Genomic DNA, 20,539 nt, shown 5'->3' on the forward strand with positions numbered 1-20,539 from the left:
TATATACATACATATATGTACACATTATGTATGTAGGTAATACGAAACTATAACTCTCTGATGATTAAAAATCAATATAAAATTTAGAAATAATGCAATTATGAAGTATTTCCCGTACACAGTTATAGAAATTTACAAACACACAGTGAGTARTAGTGAGTAATATGCAACATTACGCACAATACGCACATCTATTTGTTGCATGCAACAGTCAATGAGCAATGCGCGCAATGCCACCGACAACTGGGCGGAAATATTTGCACACTCAAAACAATGTGAAAATCGTACATCTTAGCYGAAACAACAACAACAGYAACAWCAACATACAACACCCATGAGTCACGGCGGCAACAGTCGCCAGGAGAGACTTAAAATCGCCAATAACACTAACAATAACAACCGAACGGCACAGCAAGCCAGTGCAACCACAACACCAACAACAATATCAACAATTAAATGCCTTCCACAACAACAAATAATCGATGATGACGCCGTCGCCGGCGCAGAATGTTGAGCAGACGTTGTTGGCGCTTAGCTTGTTGCACGTACTCCCATCTACAWATGCATATGTATATGTATGTGTATGTGTGTTTGTGTGTGTTGTAGGTTGGTGAATTCCAAATGCGAAAAGTGGAAATTTTTGAATAATTAATTGGAAAATGATACGTTAGCGCCGGCGTGCGACTTTTTAATTATGATTTAATGGAGCCGTGGCTGTCATAAACGTAGTTGTTGTTGTTCTTGTTGTTGTTGCTGACGCTCCTTCGCCGCTTGGGTTGGCGGCAATAAAGTGTCTGAAAACGGCTACGATTTTGATGGGAGTTCGGACGCGCCTTAAGGCAATTATGCCTTCATATAGGTCTGCAACAACAACAACAAAAGCAATAGCAACCACACACATTCTAATATTATACACCACAAAGCGGTTATGCTACGCGGCAATTGATTGTTATGTTGTCATAATCGCACCGACGCACACACTATTAGCAATACAAACAACAATAATAACAACAACGGCAACATAAACCCCCTTGAATGGGAGCAAGGTGCAATAAATAGCTGGCATTTTCCAAGCGATTTGTTATTGCTAATTTCCCAGCCACTACTGCCACTATTGTTGTTGTTGCTGCTGCTGCCATCGATTTTGTTGTTGTCTAATGTTTGCTTGTTTTGATTATGCGCTGATTGGCGTTGGCTGCGTTGCTGCCGCCAAGACGCAAGCTAGAGCTTGCTTGTGTGTATGTATGTCTACGCATATGTATGAATGTATATACGAGCATGTCTGTATGTATGCGTAAATACGCTTGTGCTTGTTGTTGCTACTGCTGCAGTACTTTAGCTCTACCCTCTACCCTCTCCCCTCTGCATATTGCCTCTTTTCTTAGGCCTTTCCTCCTGATTATATTGCTGTTGCTGCTGTTGTTGCACTCTGCTGTCGCTTGTCGGCTGTCGGGCGGCAGCTAGTGGCTCAAAATATTTGCSTAACAAGTTTTTGCTTTTCGCATGTTTAATGCATTTAATTGACCTGCGYCTGTCTCCGCTTCCCTCAGGCTTTTTATTGCTTTCCCTGGCGCTCGAGATTCCAATTCTTCTAACGTTCTTGTAATGGTAGCGGCATTCCTGGTGTTCTGTTATTGTTGAGTTATTGCCTAGCGCACATAAGTAGACATCGCAGGTACTGTTGTTTTTGTTTTCTCATGAAAGAAAATTTTCACACGACTTGTTCGTTTATAAAACTTACATGAAGGCATTAGAGTTGGGGAGTGTGTTGAGCATATTTGATGAGAAGGAGGAGACTCTCGGATATTTCACGTTTTAATTCACCTTTGCTCCTAAACTTCGCTTCGTTTTTTTCTTAGCTCGTGGCTTAATTTTTCGAAACCTTTATTTTTATTAGTTTCTCGCAGAAATGTATGAAGAAAAAGTTTATAAGGAGACCACTGTACGATTTTAATATACATACATACTCAGTTTCCCGGGTCATAGAGAGACCGCTCTCCCTCAGTGTCTGCCACTAGTTTAGAAACCACTTCTCTGAAACTCTTCAGGCTCCAACATAAAACAGGCATGTAACAAGTTGGTCCCATATGCAAGGCCATATTCTAAAAAAAAAAACCCAAATACCTACTTGTTGATTATTAGAATGTCCAAGTGACCAGAGATTACTGCGTTTGATGTTTACAAGAAATGAGAACCTTTCTRTTGTTGTTGCTGTAGCGGAGAAAATATTCCACACACATTTTAAGGAATACTTCTTTTTCTACTTTATTGGCGCAGATACCGCTTACGCGATTATAGCCGAGTTTACAACAAYGCGCCAGTCGTACCTCTTCTTCGCTGGTTGGCGTCAATTGAAGATTSCAAGYGTAGCCAGGGCTCTCTTCTCTCGGTTTCTCCAACAGGATGGAAGAGCTGTAGTGGTTTCCTCATTCTCAAGGTTGTAAGCTGAGTTTGGCATCTGCCACGTAAAAAAACACCGCAAAGAAAATTACACAACAGCCTCGGATGAGAGACCCACCTTTTGAAGATGACCCCTGCAAATGTATTGGAGGAATACCACGGAATTTTTATTTTTCCGGCTATAAAAGTATCCAGATTCATTTCGCTGACGTTGACCTAGTTTTTGCGGAAACGGCCACGCCCTCCTCTTTCCCTTACCACCTCAGCAAATGCAGCATTCGGGCGAAGGAGTTTCTTTCATTCAGTCATTGTGGTCTTAATAGGAGGATTTGGTAGCTGCGGTTTCAGAAATCTTTTGTAGAATTATTAGTCGCAAGATATATATCATAAGGTGCGTGCCTCTCAACTATAAATTAATAACTTACATCAAGTTGCTCTGATAAAGTATAATTATTTTTTGTTTTTTGTTTTCTCTCAAAAGGAGTTATCTTCCTAGAAACTAACTCAAACCATTTAATTGTACAGAGCTTGTTTTATCTTATTCATCTTCTTTAATCCAGTTCCAATTTAGTATTCTTTCCTTAGTACTAAATKAATTCGAAAACATTTTCATATTAGGTTCTATCGTGTTCTATATTATATAATCCCTGTTATACAGACATATCGCTTACGTTTCCAAGGTTAAATATTCATTATGCCAGTTTTATGAGCTTTAAAAAAGGTGATTCTTTTTACACATTATTGTCTAGTTGGCGACCTCAAGATATCGGTTTTGTTTTAAAGACCAAAGTCGCCAGCTTTGCCAGATCATTTATGTTGATTTTCTCGTTGTCTCGCGGACTGTGTTAACAGCTTCTATGTGGTACTTAAAATTCATAGTTTGAAGATACCATGGTTTTTAAGAAATAAGATATAGATATTTTAGTTATGGCGATTTTTTTTTTACAAAATCATCAAACTCTTTAATAGGATTTAACAGGAAATATTAAAAAAAAAAAAAAATTCTTCAACTTGAGCCTTAACTTATTGTCATTTGAGTACTTCCGAGTATTAATTGGGATTCTATTACTAAGGTAATGTAGCGTATCACTCGGGAAGTATCTCACTTTTCACATTCGTCCGGCCGTGAGGTGCTGACTACTCACTTATTGATTGACTCTTGGAATCCGACTGATGTCCGTCTAAGTACGTTATATCCTACGTATAAGTAGTTCTAATCCAGGAGCCCTATAAACGYTTTGAACGTCTTTCTCGTTCTCAATGTGAGTTTGTTGCTTTTTGTGGATTTTGTTYTTGCAACTATGATTATACCATCAGCAGCGGTGATTATTGCTGGCAGTCGTCCGAAACAATTTTGCATGTCACAAATCACTAGGCACAGGTGTAGAGACTAATACGATACCGAAAGRACGAATAAGCCCAACGACACAACTTAGCACAGAGCTAAACAGCCGAAGAGAAGGGGAATGGAATCAGCGAAATTTTCCAACATTTTATGCGACAACAACAAAAATAACAATGGAAGGAAAAATGTTTTAGAGCTAAATCACGCTAAAAACACGAAAGGAGGAAATTCAAAAATTGCTAAATATGTATGTAAGTATGTGGCAGAGCATGAGAAGGGGGAGAGTGGGGGTGGTGACTTTCAGTAATAGTAAAAATATAATGAAACAGGTAGGTCCAACACTCGTCACGTGCTTCATATGCAAAACAGGGCGAGCGCCGTTCGTAACTTGGCGCGAATTATGAGCATATACATATGCATGTGTGGKTGKTTTTGTGTATGTTTGTATACTTGTATGTGTACGTATTTATGTATGTATGCACATCGAAAACACCTCAAATGGCGCATAACAAAATCAACGCCAACTTTGTAAATCAAGCAACTAAGCAGTCAAACTTAAAGGGAACAGCCACAACAACAATAATAACCGTCATAACAACAACAGCACATGTTGTTTGAGCAATAACACAACAATATGTTTATGACCCAAATGCATCATGAATATTTGAAGCTGTCACGTCATATGATAATCACTTTGACCGCACGTCACACAAGCGCATTGCTGCCATACCAAGCTAAGCCAAGCCAAGCCAAGCCATGCCATGCTATGCTGTGCGATGCGGTGCGGTGCGGTGCGGTGCTATGTACAGCGCATTGTTAGCACGGGCGAAAGTGTAATAGCGGGAGTTGCAGTTAGCTTAGTTAGTTGTTGTTGGCGGGAAGTGAATACTCCTGCGAAGAGGAAGCAGCAAGAGCTTGCCTGCGGCTTGTGACTCTCTGCCTTCGTGTATGCTTCGCGGAAATCGTTGGCGYGCCGTAAATTGAGCCATTGAATGGAAAAAGTTGCCGCGTTCATAAAGTTGTTGCACCACTCCCCTTTCCAACACTTGGCGGTCAGGCGCGTAGATTTGCCTGCGTGTTTGTATGTAGATGTGTGCATGTTGCATATCATTTTTGGTGTTGTTGTGCGGTAATTTGTATGCTTTTTTAGTTTCCATTGTATTTTGCTTTTATTAAATCATTTTCTTTCACTCTCCTTCCACCGTCGTTGATCATAAGTGAAGTGATACGTACATATGATAGCGGTGTGTGTGTGTGTGTATGCGTGTTGTTGGTGTTGAAATATGCGAAATTAATGATGTGCACTCAATTAGAATTTTATGCAGATTACTTGTGTTGCACAAAATTTACATAGAACAATGTTGCTGCAATAATAGTTGTTGTTGGTGCGTGCGCATTCAACAAACGCGGCAATTAAGTGTATTAGTGAGCAACTAGTGTAACGAAGATGCCGAAGCGCTTTGTAAATATGAGCCTAACTGTGCTAAAATATGCTTATCGAAGTAACGGTTAGGTATATGAAGGCCTCCTATAGTCGTAAGGATAGAGTAACTTTGAATTGGGGAACTCCTAAGCTTAATAAAGATTTTTGACGGGCTTATTGCTTTTATAATACATATCTATTATAGTAGAAACAAACATGGCCGCCAGGAGCTGTCAAAATTACGTCATATTGATTTTTTACTTTTAACTTTTAATTCGAGACTTCTCTAAATACATGAAAATAAAAAAATTGAAAAAAAATCGATTTATTGACGTAAAAACACTTTTTCGTAAGAAAAAATTTGCTATGATGATATTGATTATAAGGAGAGCAAAAYATAAAGAGTTTTTACACCATTTACAGTGTTTTGAAAATTAATACGTTAGAAAGGAAACTTCGTTGTACAAAAACTGGTAATAGAGAAGTTCTGGCGAAGAAAGAAGTAGAGGATAGCGGGAAAAATACGAACTTAAATTCCGGGATCAAATCTAAATCCACAAATTGATTCGACTTTTGTTACAATCCTGTAATTAAGTCTACTTGAAARGAAGAGATCTACCAGCYTTCTAACGAGCAAAATGAAACCAATCAACCCTTGAGCGTGCACAAATATTATTTCATTCGCTGTCCAGCCAAATGTTGCCTATTTCCACGCTTTGGAACGGGTTCATCGCCTGCAGTCCACACAGCCATGTTTCATCCATTGCTACATATCGACGCAAAAATTCGGGATTATTACGCTTGAACATATCCAAACAATGCTCTAAATCATCAACKCGTCGTTGGTTTTGGTAAAAAGTGAGCTTGCGCGGCACCCACTTAACGCAGAGTTTCCTCAAGCCCAAATATTCGTGAATGATTCGTGAATGATATGATGCATACGTTCAGTCTATATCTTTAGAGTGCYTGCTATCTCAAACAACTTCACTTTATGGTCATTCAAAATTATTTAGAGGCGTCCACTGCCTTCAKTGTTCTCGATGCTCATTTCTCCTCATTCACTTTTCAATGGTTGATTTCCTGGGCAGTGTCTTGAAACTTGTCATCAGGGCAATTTTTTACTTCAGCTGCATTTTTTCTCTTCATAAAGCAATATTTTATCACGAAGCGACATTTCTTTTTATCCTTTTTCTCACAATAASAAAAGTTACTTCCCACAAAATTAAATAATTCWCAAACTAATAATCCCACATCCGTTAAATATATACAGGTGTCTTTTGGAGGTCGGGGCTAACTAAAAATCATATTGATTTARTTTTTACATCGTCATCTAATACTTAAATTTGAAGAAGTTTAGAGACAGCTAAATATTTAAATTAAATAAAAGACTTTTCATAAAAAAAACTTCTTTGATCGGTTTCATTTTCGATTTCGTAAAAATATTTTGAAAAAAATAAAGTTTTCTATACGAGAACAACAATTTGATCGTTCAGTTTGTATGGCAGCTATATGGTATCGGTAATTTCGACAAAAGTTCAGCTCCTAGGAGAGAAAAGAACGTGTGCCAAATTTTAGATCGGTATCTTAAAAACTGGCGGACTATCTCATGGAAAAATATAACATGCTTCATCTTCCATCTTTTTCCTGATTTATTCTTTAGTTTGTCATAAGTAAACCTACCTCTTAAACTGAGGTTTCACTTGGTTAACGTCATGAGCTCTATTCCAGACTTGTGAGGTTTTTGAGTGCCTCACAACTTTTGTATTTGTTAAAGGCCCGCCTCTAAATATCGAATTGATATCAAATGCCAGCAAGTCACCTATTCAAATTATGTAGATCGACAATACCTTTATTGTACCACCAAATCTAATCTCGTTACTTACAATGTATAAGTAGTTATTAGGAAGTATAATATCATTGAATCTGAGACAAGTTAATAAAAAGTATTGGGAAACTCCAAATTTAACTGATATTTACTTTGTTAATTGTTATTATTATGTGTAAGTACTCATAATTGTTTGTGTGTGAAGTTGTAAGTATATAAGATTACTGGTATTTTTATAACTCAGCTCTGCGCCATATTCATAAAGCTTGCTCAAATATCTCAAACGTTTCTCATTTTAGCCATATTTTAGCGAATAATCCGCTCTAAGCGTTCGCGTGACCAAAATAAGCTTCATTTCCTCACCAAGACTGTGTAGCTTAGAGTTATTGAGTGAGAAATCCGAACTATTTATTACAAAAATGTCGATAAATATATTAGTATTTTAATATTTATATTAAGTCACACACTTGCCATGTTCATATTTTACAAAAACAAAACCAACAAGCTAATATACCCTACACAGGTGCATTTCTTTTAGTAACTATGTGTGCAGTTTGCATGGAAGCTATATGCTATAGTAATCCGATATGACTAATTYTGTCGGAGATTATGTTATTACCTTAAGCAGTAATCCATGTAAAATTTCGTGAAGATACCATGTCAAATGTGAAAGTTTTCCATACAAGAACTTGATTCCGATCGTTAAGTTTGTATGGCAGCTATAGGTTATAGTGGTCCGATATCGGCAGTTGCGACAAATGAGCAGCTTCTTGAAAACAAAATGACGTTTACAAATTTTCAGAACGATGTCTTAAAGACTGAGGGATATATACAGACGGACGGGCATGGCTAAATCGGCTCAGCTCAACATAATGATCATTTATATATATACTTTATAGCGTTTTCGATGCTTGCTTCTGGGTGTTACAAATATCGTGACAAACTTAATATATCCTGTTCAGGGTATAAAAATACACCAAGCACGCTATAAAAGGCTTTATGACCAGCGATGGCAACACTTTATGGCACTTTCGGCTGTTGGAGGCATTTGCAGCARAGTTGGCGAGCGCTTCGCATTGKTGAACTTGTCTGTCCGTCTGTTTGTATAGCCATCTTACTAATTCACTGCTGTTGCAACCAAATTTGCCAAATGAGCTGGAAAAGTRGTGAGCCTGCCGGCGACTAAGCTTATTTGTGGCACCTTCGAACCACCGTTGCAGTGGCATGTGGCAGCAGACCGACCGTAGACGTCTAGCTGCAGCGACACAGCGTCAACACTAATAACTGTTATCGCTRCAGCGCCAGCCGCATCAGCAACAATAACTAAACATGTGTGTGTATGTTTGCATGTGTGTTGGTGCGCCAATATGGCCAGCAATAAAAGTGTCATGCTTGAACGAGCGAAATGAGACAAAATCAGCAATTGCCACAAAGCGCAACAACAACACCGATAACAACACACAAGCACATACAAGTGGCAGTTGCCACAGAACAACAAAAGCTGGTTGGTTGTAAACAAGCAAACTGTCGCAAACAGCGTCYTAGCGCGTTTGTTGTTTCTTAAGTGCCGTATTTCTCTTGTTGCAACATACACTACGCGCCACAAATGGCCACGAACCGCTGTGTGCGCGACATTAGAGGCGTTCATGGGCCRCAATTGACTGGAGTTGCGGCTTCGCAGTTGGCTAGCGCTGCAGTGATGCAGCGCRACGGTGTGGCAGCTAAGCATGGCAAGTGGATTTCGCTTTGTGATTTGTTGTTGTTGTTGCCATTTAATTTGCTTTTTGTCCGCAGCGCAATTGTGCGCGTCCGCAATGGTACCCTGAGGAATTGCCGGGCCGACCATCGCAAGAAAGCATTTGTGGTTTTTAAGGGAAATTTCTAGTTTTTGCCCCACTAATTTGCTATTTATTCATTTGTAACTTTACAATTTGCGGTCACACGACGCATACTCGTACATTCATGGCTAGTTAGCATTTTGTGCATTTCATTTGCCGCATTGGTTACCATTTTGTTCGAGTTAACACATTCGCGATGGCCATAAAAATTATTATGTTGCACGTGCTGTTCGCCARCGTGGCACTTACATATCTAACATACGGTCGCTCCAGTTCGAAATGCTCGTACTCGTTCGTAAACTCTCGTAATTATAGTTTTGCTGGAAAATATCTGCCATTTGGCTGTATAATACTTAACTAAAGAATATAAATATCTAACTAAATATATGGAAACAACAACTGTAACAAAATTTGGAATAAAATATAGCGGTATAATATTTAACTCAAATATTATATTAAAGATCATAGAATGGAGAGATGCATGTAGAGCAYGCAAAAACATAGTTACTCCTTTTAACTTTATGAAGGCAATAAATTGGAACATAKCACTTAATATCCTACTTTTTGAATSTAAAGTCAGCGGACCGTATTTTTCCTTGGCACTACAACCGTAAGTCGGTTTTTGCCGATATAACACAAAACTACGCCAGTTGTCTTTAAGTTTTGTGCGGGCACATCGGCTGTACATCCAAAGTGCACACAGGTTCCTAAGCACTAGGACTATCCATTGGAAACGAGGGCTTCTTTGCTTCCATTGTCTACCGATTGGTCTCGTTTCGAAGGAGCTTTTCGCTGGAGTTTAATGGTCTAACCAGCGAATTCGTTGGATTTTTCAGGAACTTAACTATATTTATGTAGCTGTAGAGTTCATACAGTCCACAGTTTAATCTTCTTCGCAACTCCACGCTTCAATGCATTTTCGGGAAGCAGCATTTTCGGGAATAAAACGAAGATCAGGAGAAATGTTTAGGGCGCAGCTTTCTGTTAGGAGTTATTCATTGAGATAGATTTGCATTCACTCCGATAACAGAGCGGAAATACTGACTTGGAGCTCGCTGTCAGTGCTTTCAAGTTTTGTCAAGGAGTGCATGATCTAATAAGCAATATCATTAAATTACTTGGAGAGATAAGGTGGAGAAAGACCTGAATACACCTGGAACCTCCAATTGGCGAAAAGGAAGCTCGACTGGCGCGCTGTTGTAAACTCGGCTATAACAGCGTAATCAATGTCTACGGCACTAGAGAAGAAGATTATGTTACCAAATTCTCGGAAATGTTGGTGTTCCTGATCACAACAGAATCGCTGAAAAGCACAATGCTTATGAGCTCGCAAGAATAGTAAGGGTATGTGTTATCCGATCACATCCAATTGGGAACGAATCGCTGTTTCCTGGGCTCTTGCATTCTTTCTTTGGATCTGTAGATCTCGTGTGAGCTTTGTAAGCATTGGTGAGCAACTATCATATWCGAGGTAGTGAGATGCTCATGACTCAGAGGTCGGTTAAATTACTTGTCCTTAGCAAGRTTGATTTCATAGAGGTGATAAGTGGATATTATACTTCTGGTACTCATTCCTTGAAGCTAAAAAATTAGCAGGACGCAAATTGTCAACTTGCATGGGGGAAAGTGAAACAACAGGACACATATCTTTAACCATCTAGTTGCGAAGCAGGCAAATTGGCTGCTATTCAAATGAGTCGCCTCTACAAATCCGTGACAGGCTCAAGGCGCTTTCCCGATATGCCTTCGTCTCTTTGATCCACAGTTAGGAAGAAATCTTGTTGCTTCAAAAAATCAGTCTGACTACCTAACGTAACCTAGGTTTTGAGGTTTTGTTGTTATCCATTGTCAAGTCGAAACAGGAGAATCGACGTGGTTTTGGTCCTATTTGAGGTCAGGTAATAAAATTTGATTAAAATCGTAAGCCTCATTCTCTTACTCTACACCTTACTAGCTGTGATGGTAAGGGATTAATCGATACTTTAAGCTTTATGGRAAGTGAACGTGAATATTAACTGCAAGGGAGAAAGTAGAGTTCAATATTGACAYCAGAGAGGGACAGGGACAGTAAGTTAACAGTTTAAGTATTTTTTAAGTTTTTCAAAAATCTCTAATGGGATTGGAGGAGAGTAAAGTAACAGAACTTACTCCGCTACTAAGTGGATTATCCCAAGAGGTGTAACGTGTATTTCTCGAAGGATTTGATTATTTGCCTTAGTCCGGGAAGGTAATCTGCTAGAATCTTGAAATCAGAAGTTCTAAATATCGTTCGTAAAACTGAAAAAAGGAAAGGAAGGTTATAAAAAGCAAGTACTTACGTTCTCATATAACCATAAAAGAGCTTTGAAGCCGCATTTCCAATCCCTCTTAGCAAAAAATATTCCCAATATTAGTACAACTAGCTGTATAAACTCATATTATTCTTATATGCGGTCTTTACTATAACTGTGTAAAGTAATATAAAATAGCTGAGCAGCTGCTTAAAGCTGTAGCGCCTCTGAGGGAACCATAGGATGGGAGTTGTAAAGTGATAAATTAGCCGAGAGTACCGAAATCGCGAAGGGAATATGTATCATAAGTAAAAAAGCGAACACGTTTTAGCTTCTGAGAATGGTAAGACGAACCGTATATGTATATTTAGAGAAATATTTCGGGAGACTATAACTTTCACCTAAAAWGCTTAATAGCAGAAAAAGCTCTCAGGCCCAGAACTAATGAGTGTTCATTCAAAATTTCTTGAAGAAAATCGTATGTTGCAGATAAAAATAAAATATTTCAAAAGCTATCTGAGCTGTGGTTATGGCCTTGACTCTTCTCCTTTTATTTTCTCATTTTACTCTCACTTTCTTTCTTTCTTTGGCGCTTAATTACACTAATCGTTTATCTGCTTTTARAAAACACTAAAATTTATCAGATGTCAAAATGTGTAAATCAACCGTTAACATGGGCCGAAAGTAAATGAGCATAAAGTTTAAATCGTTAACCCTAATAAAGCCATTAAGGCGTGCGCAAAGTCAGCCGAATGCTTGGTTATAAACATCATTATGTGTTCTCCGTATGCAAACATGMGTATCGCATGTCAAATGTCTTGATTGTGCTTTTAGTATGTGTAATCAACACTTTGCGCGCCGATCGCTCTAACGCGCTTTCACCCGAGCGCCCGTGCGCTCCGCCTCGTCAAAGTGTTTGTGATCGACCGACCAACGGACCACCCAAAATGTGTCTTAAAAATTTCGAGCGAAAGGCGATAAGGCAAAGTCAAAAGCTAAATAGCAACATAAGCCATAATAGCAAYAACAACAAAGAGCAAAAGCAAAACCAAAAGCTGTTGATCACGCCGTACTWGGCAAGAGATATAGACGCAAGTTTCGGCATTTCATTTTGGTGTCTTTAAGTATACCACGYTTCCGCCCCTCCCCGCTGGCGCTGTGTAGCTTAATCGGCGGGCTGGCGTTGATTTTCGATGATTTTTTATAACTTCATTCGTCTTTTGTCAGTTATATTTACAACTGTCAAAATATTAATTTTGTGGTTATTCAAATTGTTGTTGCAGCTGATTATTTCACATTTACCCAAATGACTTCATTTATCATTTGGTGGACTCCGCATTGTCGATTATGGTTTAGCGACTGCAACGGTGGGAGAGAGGCGCAGTTGCTGAATATTGTGAAGCTGAATGTAATCACTTAATAAATACCGTCAATATTTCAATAGTGAATGGTGGGATTACGAATAACCAGTATTTGGTATTCATCATTTTAACTAAGTTTCAAGTCGGCGTTGGACGACCAATTGACTTTTGGAGCATTTTTTCTTGACATTTTTTCTTGCATTAAATTAAAAAAATTTTCTTTACTTCGAAGGTAGGTCGTGTAAAAAATGTCGTTTAAGTCTAAGTTTATTTTTAAGACTTCACCAAAATATTCAATAATTTTGATAATCTAATGGCCTGTTCACAAACTCTATACTCTTCTTTTTGATCCGTTTGAAACTGAGGCATTATTTTTAGTTTTGGAAAAAAAGTTTCGCAGACATTCGTATCCGAAGTTTTATTCGAGGTTTGATTGATTTTTTTAGGTAATACCCTGTGATGAATCAAATTGAAATATTTTATAGAAAACATCCCGCGAGTCTACGTGCTTTTTATCCGCTATGGTCCATTTATCACTAACTTTTTTATGACTCGGAGAACTTAAGACCTTTTGAAACCTTTTGAAATGTCACCTAACCAATTGCTTGACTAACATTGGGAGGATTGTGAGAGGAAATTATGTCTTTCGGTTTTTGTTCGGTTTTATCAAACMTCCGAGAGAATGTCTGTTATGGAAAAATTCTCATAGAATTCAATAATTTATGAAAGAGTTTGACGAATTATCTAGTCCRAAACTAAGTGYAGGGTCTGCAGATTTAAGAMCAACTWTAGATAGATAGATAGAAAATAATGGAGGCTTTGCACTGMGAMWTAGGGTCTATTGTGTCCTCTTCTATATCACATAAGGTCACAAAGATCCAGCACTGCGAATAATTGCAGGAGCATCCTGGACGCGACTGAAGAGATGTGATCYCTGTCCATGTAGATGGATTCTACAGCCTTGAGCCTGCTTCTACAAATTGCTGGGCAATCTAGAACCATGTGTTCTGGAGCTTTTCTGTTSTATGTCGCAAAACCGGCAGTATGCCTATGTTGGGTAATTGTGCTGAGCTTKAAGTCACCTGCATATACCGTACCAGTGCCGTTCTCTCCCCATTCTCTTATCTATGCAGAGAAACTGTTTGAGAGTGTTGGGCGCCCCACCGCAATGAATGGTTATGGTGCCATCACCCAAGAAGCTGCCTCAGAGCAGGTTAGTTCGTTGGACAGCTCATTGCAGCGTACCCTTTTATGCTCCGTTTCCCAGATCAGGTGTACACGGTTGCTACCTATATACTCCTCCACCAATAGCGATTTGACCTCATAAGCTGAGATCGCTTTTAGTGCCGCTTGACCGTCGCTGAGTATAGCGATACGTATAGGAAGAAGGAACAATGGCGAGTCTTTCTCTAAGGCCTTCATTTTTTGAGACGATATTATCTTCCTTTTGCCAAAAGTGTCTGCTGCGCATGTGCCTAAATCGCCATAAGGTTGAGTCTATGTGCGGCATAGGAATTTGACCAACTCTACTTTGTGTGTGTGTTTTATACCCTGAACGGGATAGTTTTAAGTTTGTCAAGAGTTTGGAATACTCAGAAGGAAACGTGGGAGATTCAATAATAATATATGTATATACATATATATAAATGATCGGTATGTCGAGCAGAGTCGATTAAGCYATGTCCGTCTGCCTGCATATATACGCGAACTAGTCATGAAGMTGTTTATTTATCGAAAACGGCGGTATCGAACTCCTATAGTATATAGCTGCCTTCCAAACTGAGCGATTAAAAATAAGTTTTTGTGTGAAAACCCATGTTTTGTAAAGGATATTGATTTAGTTTCGGAATTTACYAAGTCCAAACAGATTTCATAAATCAGTCTACACACACAGAAAAAAAAAGATCATTAACTGATCGCCACTGACGAACTGTCGTACTAACTGACAAGTTGACGCTCTGCCAGTTCAGTGGAGCGTTCAAAAGTATGCAAACTCATGGCTTTCATTGTAACAAAAACAAAAAAAAAATATGAGTGAGCGTTTTTCAGGCGAACCGCGGAATGTACGACACAATGAATGGCGGTTCCGCAAATAAATTATAATCCGGCTTAAAAGACAATAACCAATTAAAAGCAATAAAAGTTGGCAAAACAACAGCGCCAGAACATTAAAGGTGACTAAATAAGCGTACGAAATGGAATAATCAAATGAGATTGAGACTTAATTAAATCTGACAGATTTTTAATTTTACCCGCCATTCATTAATCGCTTCGTGATTCTTTTGTTTTCTTTTTTATTTGTGTTATTCTGCGCCTCCTCTACCTGCAATTACTTTGGCACCAAAAAGTAATGACAAGTAAATAAACAATTTCAATGAGCAACAACAACTCATATCTACCTACATGCCACAGATGCATACACATACATATACATACATATAATTTCATCTCAGCTGTGTGTATGCGTGTAAACTTACCGTTTGAAGGCGGCAAAAGAATTCAGTCACCACCCAGTCATAGCAATCACCAACCATTTGACAGACGCAATCAGTCACTGATGCCAGTCAAGTGGTTGGATAGACATGCACATATGTATATATGTATATAGRTATATATAAATGTATTTTGTATATTTAGGTATGTATGTATTTATGTATATTTGTTGGCATGTATGTATGTCTGCAATCGCTGGTAGGTAGAGAGGTGGGCAAGCATGCTGCGATGATGGAGTAGTTGAAAGCTTGTTTTGTTGTTGTTGTCTTTGTGTTGACGCAAAAAGTTCAAATGGCAATTGAAATGTTAAATTAATAACTAAAATACAGCAATAAATGTTGAGGTGTGAATTTTGGTGAGCAAGAGGAAAAAAAGTTAATAAATACTTGAAATMTCATATACATAGCTACATATAGTTTATATTTATATATACATATATATATTGGGTAGTCGACAAAGTTTTTTCGTATTTCTAATCAAACTTCAACTTATTATTTTTTTTAATATTTATAATGAAACAAATATGTACCATTTTGGTCGACCACTTTTTGAGACATTATTCCCTCAGTTTAAAACTTTTCTGGTTTTTCGGCGAAAAACTGTGATAAGTAATTCTCACTGGCTTTTTTTGAAGCCAACTTGCCTCCACTAAGGGAGTTCTGCATTGACCGAATTAAATAGTAGTCCGATGGCGCAAGGTCAATGTTACATATATGGCAAATGCATCAAAACTCGCCCGGTTTTTGTCGAGCCATCAAAGATGTGTGTGGTCTTGCGTAGTCCTGATGGAAGACGATGCCTTTACTGTTGATCAGATCTCGCCTTGTTTTTTTTTTGGTTGCTTGCTTCAATCTCACCAGTTGTTATCAGTAAAATGTAAAATGAATCGTTCGACCGGGCTGGATCAGCTCATAGTAGAYGATTCCTTTCCAATCCCACAAAACACTCAGCATAACCTTTCGAAGCGTAAATCCTTCACCACGCTTGGACTATAATCTTTTTTGCTTATTATTGTCGTATTTGATCCGATTTTTCGSCTCCTGTTACCATTCGCTTCAGAAATAGTTCGATTTCATTTCGTTCCAGCAAAGAGTCGCGATGTTAATTCGGTTCAATAAATTTTTCATAGACAATTCATAGACATCGARCTTCTTTTTATAGCCAGCCTTTTTTAAATGGTTYAAAACCGTTTGAATGCTAAGCTCCTTAGCGATCCTGGTCAATCTTTTCCATAATTTCATCGACTTTTTCAACGATAAGTTGACCAGAGCGAGGTGCATTTTTCACATCGAAGTTTCCAGAATAAAAGCGGGCGAACCATTGTTGCGCTACAAGAACTAATACARCATCGTCTATGTAAACTTCAAAATATCATTGGTGGCTTGCGGAATTCTTCTCTTTTATAGAAAAATTTCAAAATATATCGAACTTCTTCATTATTTTCACTAATTTTTGAATACCTGTAACTTTTTTTAAATTTTTGCGAATTTAATTTTTTTCCTGTTTAAAWAAAGCATAAAATCTCACCTTTCCAAAACTATATCGTATGACGCAATGTGATGTGGACTGGAGATATACCACTGCAACCACATCTCTTGACAAAATACGAAACGAATTTTTCAACTACTCTGTATTATATATTAAAATTAATTGGAAAATAAAAAATAAACAGGTGGCAAYACTTCACAATTTTTTTTATCAAACTAATAGGATTAAAAAATGCTTACTAAGATTCTTTAAGCATTTCCAGGTTAAAGAAATTAATTAGATTGATTTAATATAACAATATTAACATAATTGTAAGAATTTTTTGTTGTACTTAGGAATATTTCAAATCCCATGAGCTGGTTATGTAAAAATTTAATTCGTATAATAAAACTTGTGTGTTATTAGTTGCTCTTTTTGTACTCTTTACCACTGTGGACTCTCTTCCAGGCTTTACAGAGATTAAACAGGTATCAGTGCTCTTTTGAACAGTGAACTAAGAGTTTAGTTGAATGTGCCTATTAGTCTATGGTTGCTTTTTACCATATTTTTAGTCCCGTCATAAGTTATGTTTCAAATTCGGGGTGCTATAAAATCGAAACTATATTCCATTTTTCAAATAAAGTTTTTTTTTTAGTTTTTTGAAACTCTCCCAATTTCTGAGAAATATTCGACAGACCATTTTATCCAAATTTGAACGTTCAGACGGCCATTCATTTGCAGCTATGAAGCCTTTTAATTTGTATAGCTTTCGACTTATGTGCTAAAGCAGAATCTTGCTGGATAATCCAATGCTCTCCATCGCAGGGAGTATTGCTTAAATGCTTTACCAGACCTCCGAAAACATCCTGCTGATACACTTTTGTCCCAGTTTTAACCTTTTTTTTCGCAGAAGTGAAGACTTTTAACTACTTCGCAGGAGACTTTCCACCAAACCAATCAGCTGGAAGGTTGCCAGCCCTTGATTTTTTGRAATACAATTTTTGCGTCTTTTGAACTTTTTACGTAGATTTAGTCGTTTTCTTATTAAAATTTCTTCAACAGCATTTAAAAATTTGGTTCTGGAGAAAGGATACTACTTTTATGGCCGAGGCTTTTATGCGCATATCATCTTAATACCTACTAATAAACACGTATAAGGAAATTACGTCCGAAGTATGTTTGAACTTATTCGAACCAAAATGTAATTGAGAAAGGTATCTGGTACTGTTATTAATCTATCTCTTAATTYAGTGATCTGTCGACCTTTTCAACATACCATATACATATGTATGTATATATTCTTCAAGAGAAATAAGGAATAACCGAATGGATACCTAYGACGTAAGCTTTTTAGTTAGACAGGAGCTTAACAATTACTTATTGTTATAGATTTCTACAGTTCGATCTCSTGTAGTAAARCCACTATTACACAAGTAGAATGATRTGAGCTAATTTCAATTAAAATATCGTGAATGGAGGTATAGATTTCACAGCACTGACTCATTCTTTAATAAGTTTACTCTTCTCCATTTGATTGACAATCCATCAAATCATTGACACTCATCAAWGGGCAAGCAGAAAAAAGGAAATATTTTGAGAACTCCATGCACCCGACACTTGCCGATTACTTCAAGGGCGGTTGGGCAACGAAAAATTGTGTGACCGTGTGTGTGTGTCTTCGTGTAATCTCAAGCAACTTTTTTCCTTTGCCACACTTAATCACTGCACAAACATTCCATCAACACCAACACACTACGGCGTTGTTGYAAGCATTATTGGTTGTTGTTGTATGGTTGACGCCAGCTTAGTGTTGTTATCGGCTGGCAATGCAATGCGTTTCCGTCTTTACTCCACTTTTCAATTTGTTTTTGTTTTGTTTTTCAGCGTCCGCCTTTTGTTGGTGTTATGGGTTTTGTTGTACTCTGCTCCCGGTTGAACTTCCAAGAGATCAACTGCTGATGCGCGTCGCTGATGCCACCGCAAGCCGRCCGATGGTGCTGTCAAAATCGGATTGTATGCTTTTGCTGCTTGGCTTTGTTGTTAACAAAGCAATTGTTGTTGTTGTTATTATTATTTTATTTGATTGTGTTATGKTCGTGTCGACTTGACATTGATGACTGCCCCAACAACTGACAACTGCAGTGCAACATTGATACTCTCATATTCTCGCCATGACTGCGTGTTAGTGTGTGTGTTTGTATGTGTGTGGTAAACCGCATTTGACATGTTCAGCCCCGAGACAGACATTATTTTGGACAATTGTGAGGGATGCTGGTGCTTGTGAGGTTATATATTGTTGTTTTTGCTTGTTTARTTGTGTCTTATGTTGCAAGGCAGAATTAACAACTGTAAATTTTATGCTTCAGAATTTGATGTTTTTAAAAACTTTTTTTTGAATTTTGTTTTTTCTTTTCTTTGTTTGATTCAGRTTCAATTTTACACCCCTCARYTGGTTTTATTAGAATGACAGATTTGTAKTTTTATTTGTTGTGGAAGAATTTTATCGCATTATTGATCGTTTCTCCCAAATGTCTAAAGGTTAGGTTAGATGGCTGATTAAAGATCCCACGTCAACTGTTATATGTAGTCCTTGGCGATCTCATAGAAAAGAGGAATTCCTGTAGTGGCCAATACAAATTTGCACATTCCCGCCAGCCGGTGCGATATCTGAAGGTACGCGTTGCCAAGTGTTTAATTCTTGAACTTCCTAACGCGGAACAGCCAAGAAGGAAGTCATCCTCTTCCATACGGCTTCTGCAAATGGCATATGGTAGGATTCCCAACCTTACAGCATGGATGCCAATAGATCAATGACCTGTTAAAAGAACCATAACTAGTTAGAGGCTACCCTTACTGAAGGCAAGGATATTACTACATCTCCTACAATCGATCTTGCGCCAAAAGACTTTTGCGACAGCGCATGTACCGATGGTGGACAAGCACTAGTCAAGCCCAGTTATCTAGGGAACACACATGGATAGGGAGCACTGATCAGCTACTATTCTATCGAGGTTCTAGGTTACCTTTCCTTGTTAGCTTATCAAATTTGCAATTTCCTCAGATKCCACTATGGCSCGGCACCCATACCAGTCTTATCACAAAGGTACTCGATATTATTGATAACGAAGTTTGGCACTCCTCGAACAAACGTGAACGCACTGTTAATGAGCTCGAGGCTAGTTTTGTTGCTCTACTATCTGAGTGGAAAGTAGACTTCTCTGAAGGAGAATGCACACCGGAGAAAGATCTAGTGCTACATTGATGGCTGTAACCTCGACTTGGAAGACACTGCAATAGTCGGCAAGTCTGAAGTAGGAGTTGATCGAGAGCTCCTGACAGCTTCGAATAACTCTTATTCTCTGATTTAATATATTCATTATTTCATAAAATTAATAATGAATATGTAATAAAAACTCATTATAGATTAACTTTTATGACAGCCTGAGCTTGTAACATAACTTATGGCAAGTTTAATCATATCAAAGACCAATTATCTTCTAAACGTACAGGTACAATAAAATATCTATAAAWTAGTTACAACTAAATATTTAATTTTAAACCAATTATTTTATTATTATTCTTCATCTAATTTAAGCCGCTTSGCTTTATACTTTTTCGATATCTTTCGACTAATGTCTACTGCACTCGAATCCTCTTCATCACTTTCTTCSATATCGAAATTTAGCCGCTTACGTTTCACTCTTCTGTTGTGTGCCAGTGGCGACCCTACGTAGGGTATCAAAATTAGGGGTAATCGCTTTTCATTCTGTGTTTCGATCGTCACTGGCGATTTAATATTCGTTGATTCTTTTAAACATTTTGGGGATACCTGGTCGTGGGTCTCCTCGTCAGTGTCTACATCTGATTCTTTTGGTGTTTCCTCGACGCAATTCTCCTCTTCAGTGTCCTCAATCGATTTCCGGTAAATAATCTCGCCCATCTTCTGCTTGAAGAATGCCTCGAATTCGTTAAATAATGCTTTACATTTGTGAATGGCTGCCATATTAATTATTTTCAATAGAATTTTAAAAATTTATTTCGAATATTAATTTATTAAAGCCAGAAGCTTTTTAATTTTTTAGGCGCGTTGTACTTTCCCTGCTTACAGACGGAGACT

The 20,539-nt window shown here is 37.9% G+C and overlaps 1 protein-coding gene across 1 annotated transcript in view; it reads left to right on the top strand.

Moving 5' to 3' along the window:
* Nucleotides 1–19,684, top strand: part of LOC108977992 — a 36,748-nt gene extending 17,064 nt beyond the window's left edge. Inside the window, 1 exon segment of the mRNA XM_018948017.1 lies at nt 19,484–19,684. Within this exon segment, the coding sequence (XP_018803562.1) occupies nt 19,484–19,684 (201 nt within the window).
* Nucleotides 19,685–20,539: the final 855 nt, after the last annotated feature.

This window comes from Bactrocera latifrons, unplaced genomic scaffold (assembly GCF_001853355.1).
Source record: "Bactrocera latifrons isolate USDA-ARS-PBARC rearing strain unplaced genomic scaffold, ASM185335v1 scaffold_99, whole genome shotgun sequence".
NCBI classification, from domain to species: Eukaryota; Metazoa; Arthropoda; class Insecta; order Diptera; family Tephritidae; genus Bactrocera; species Bactrocera latifrons.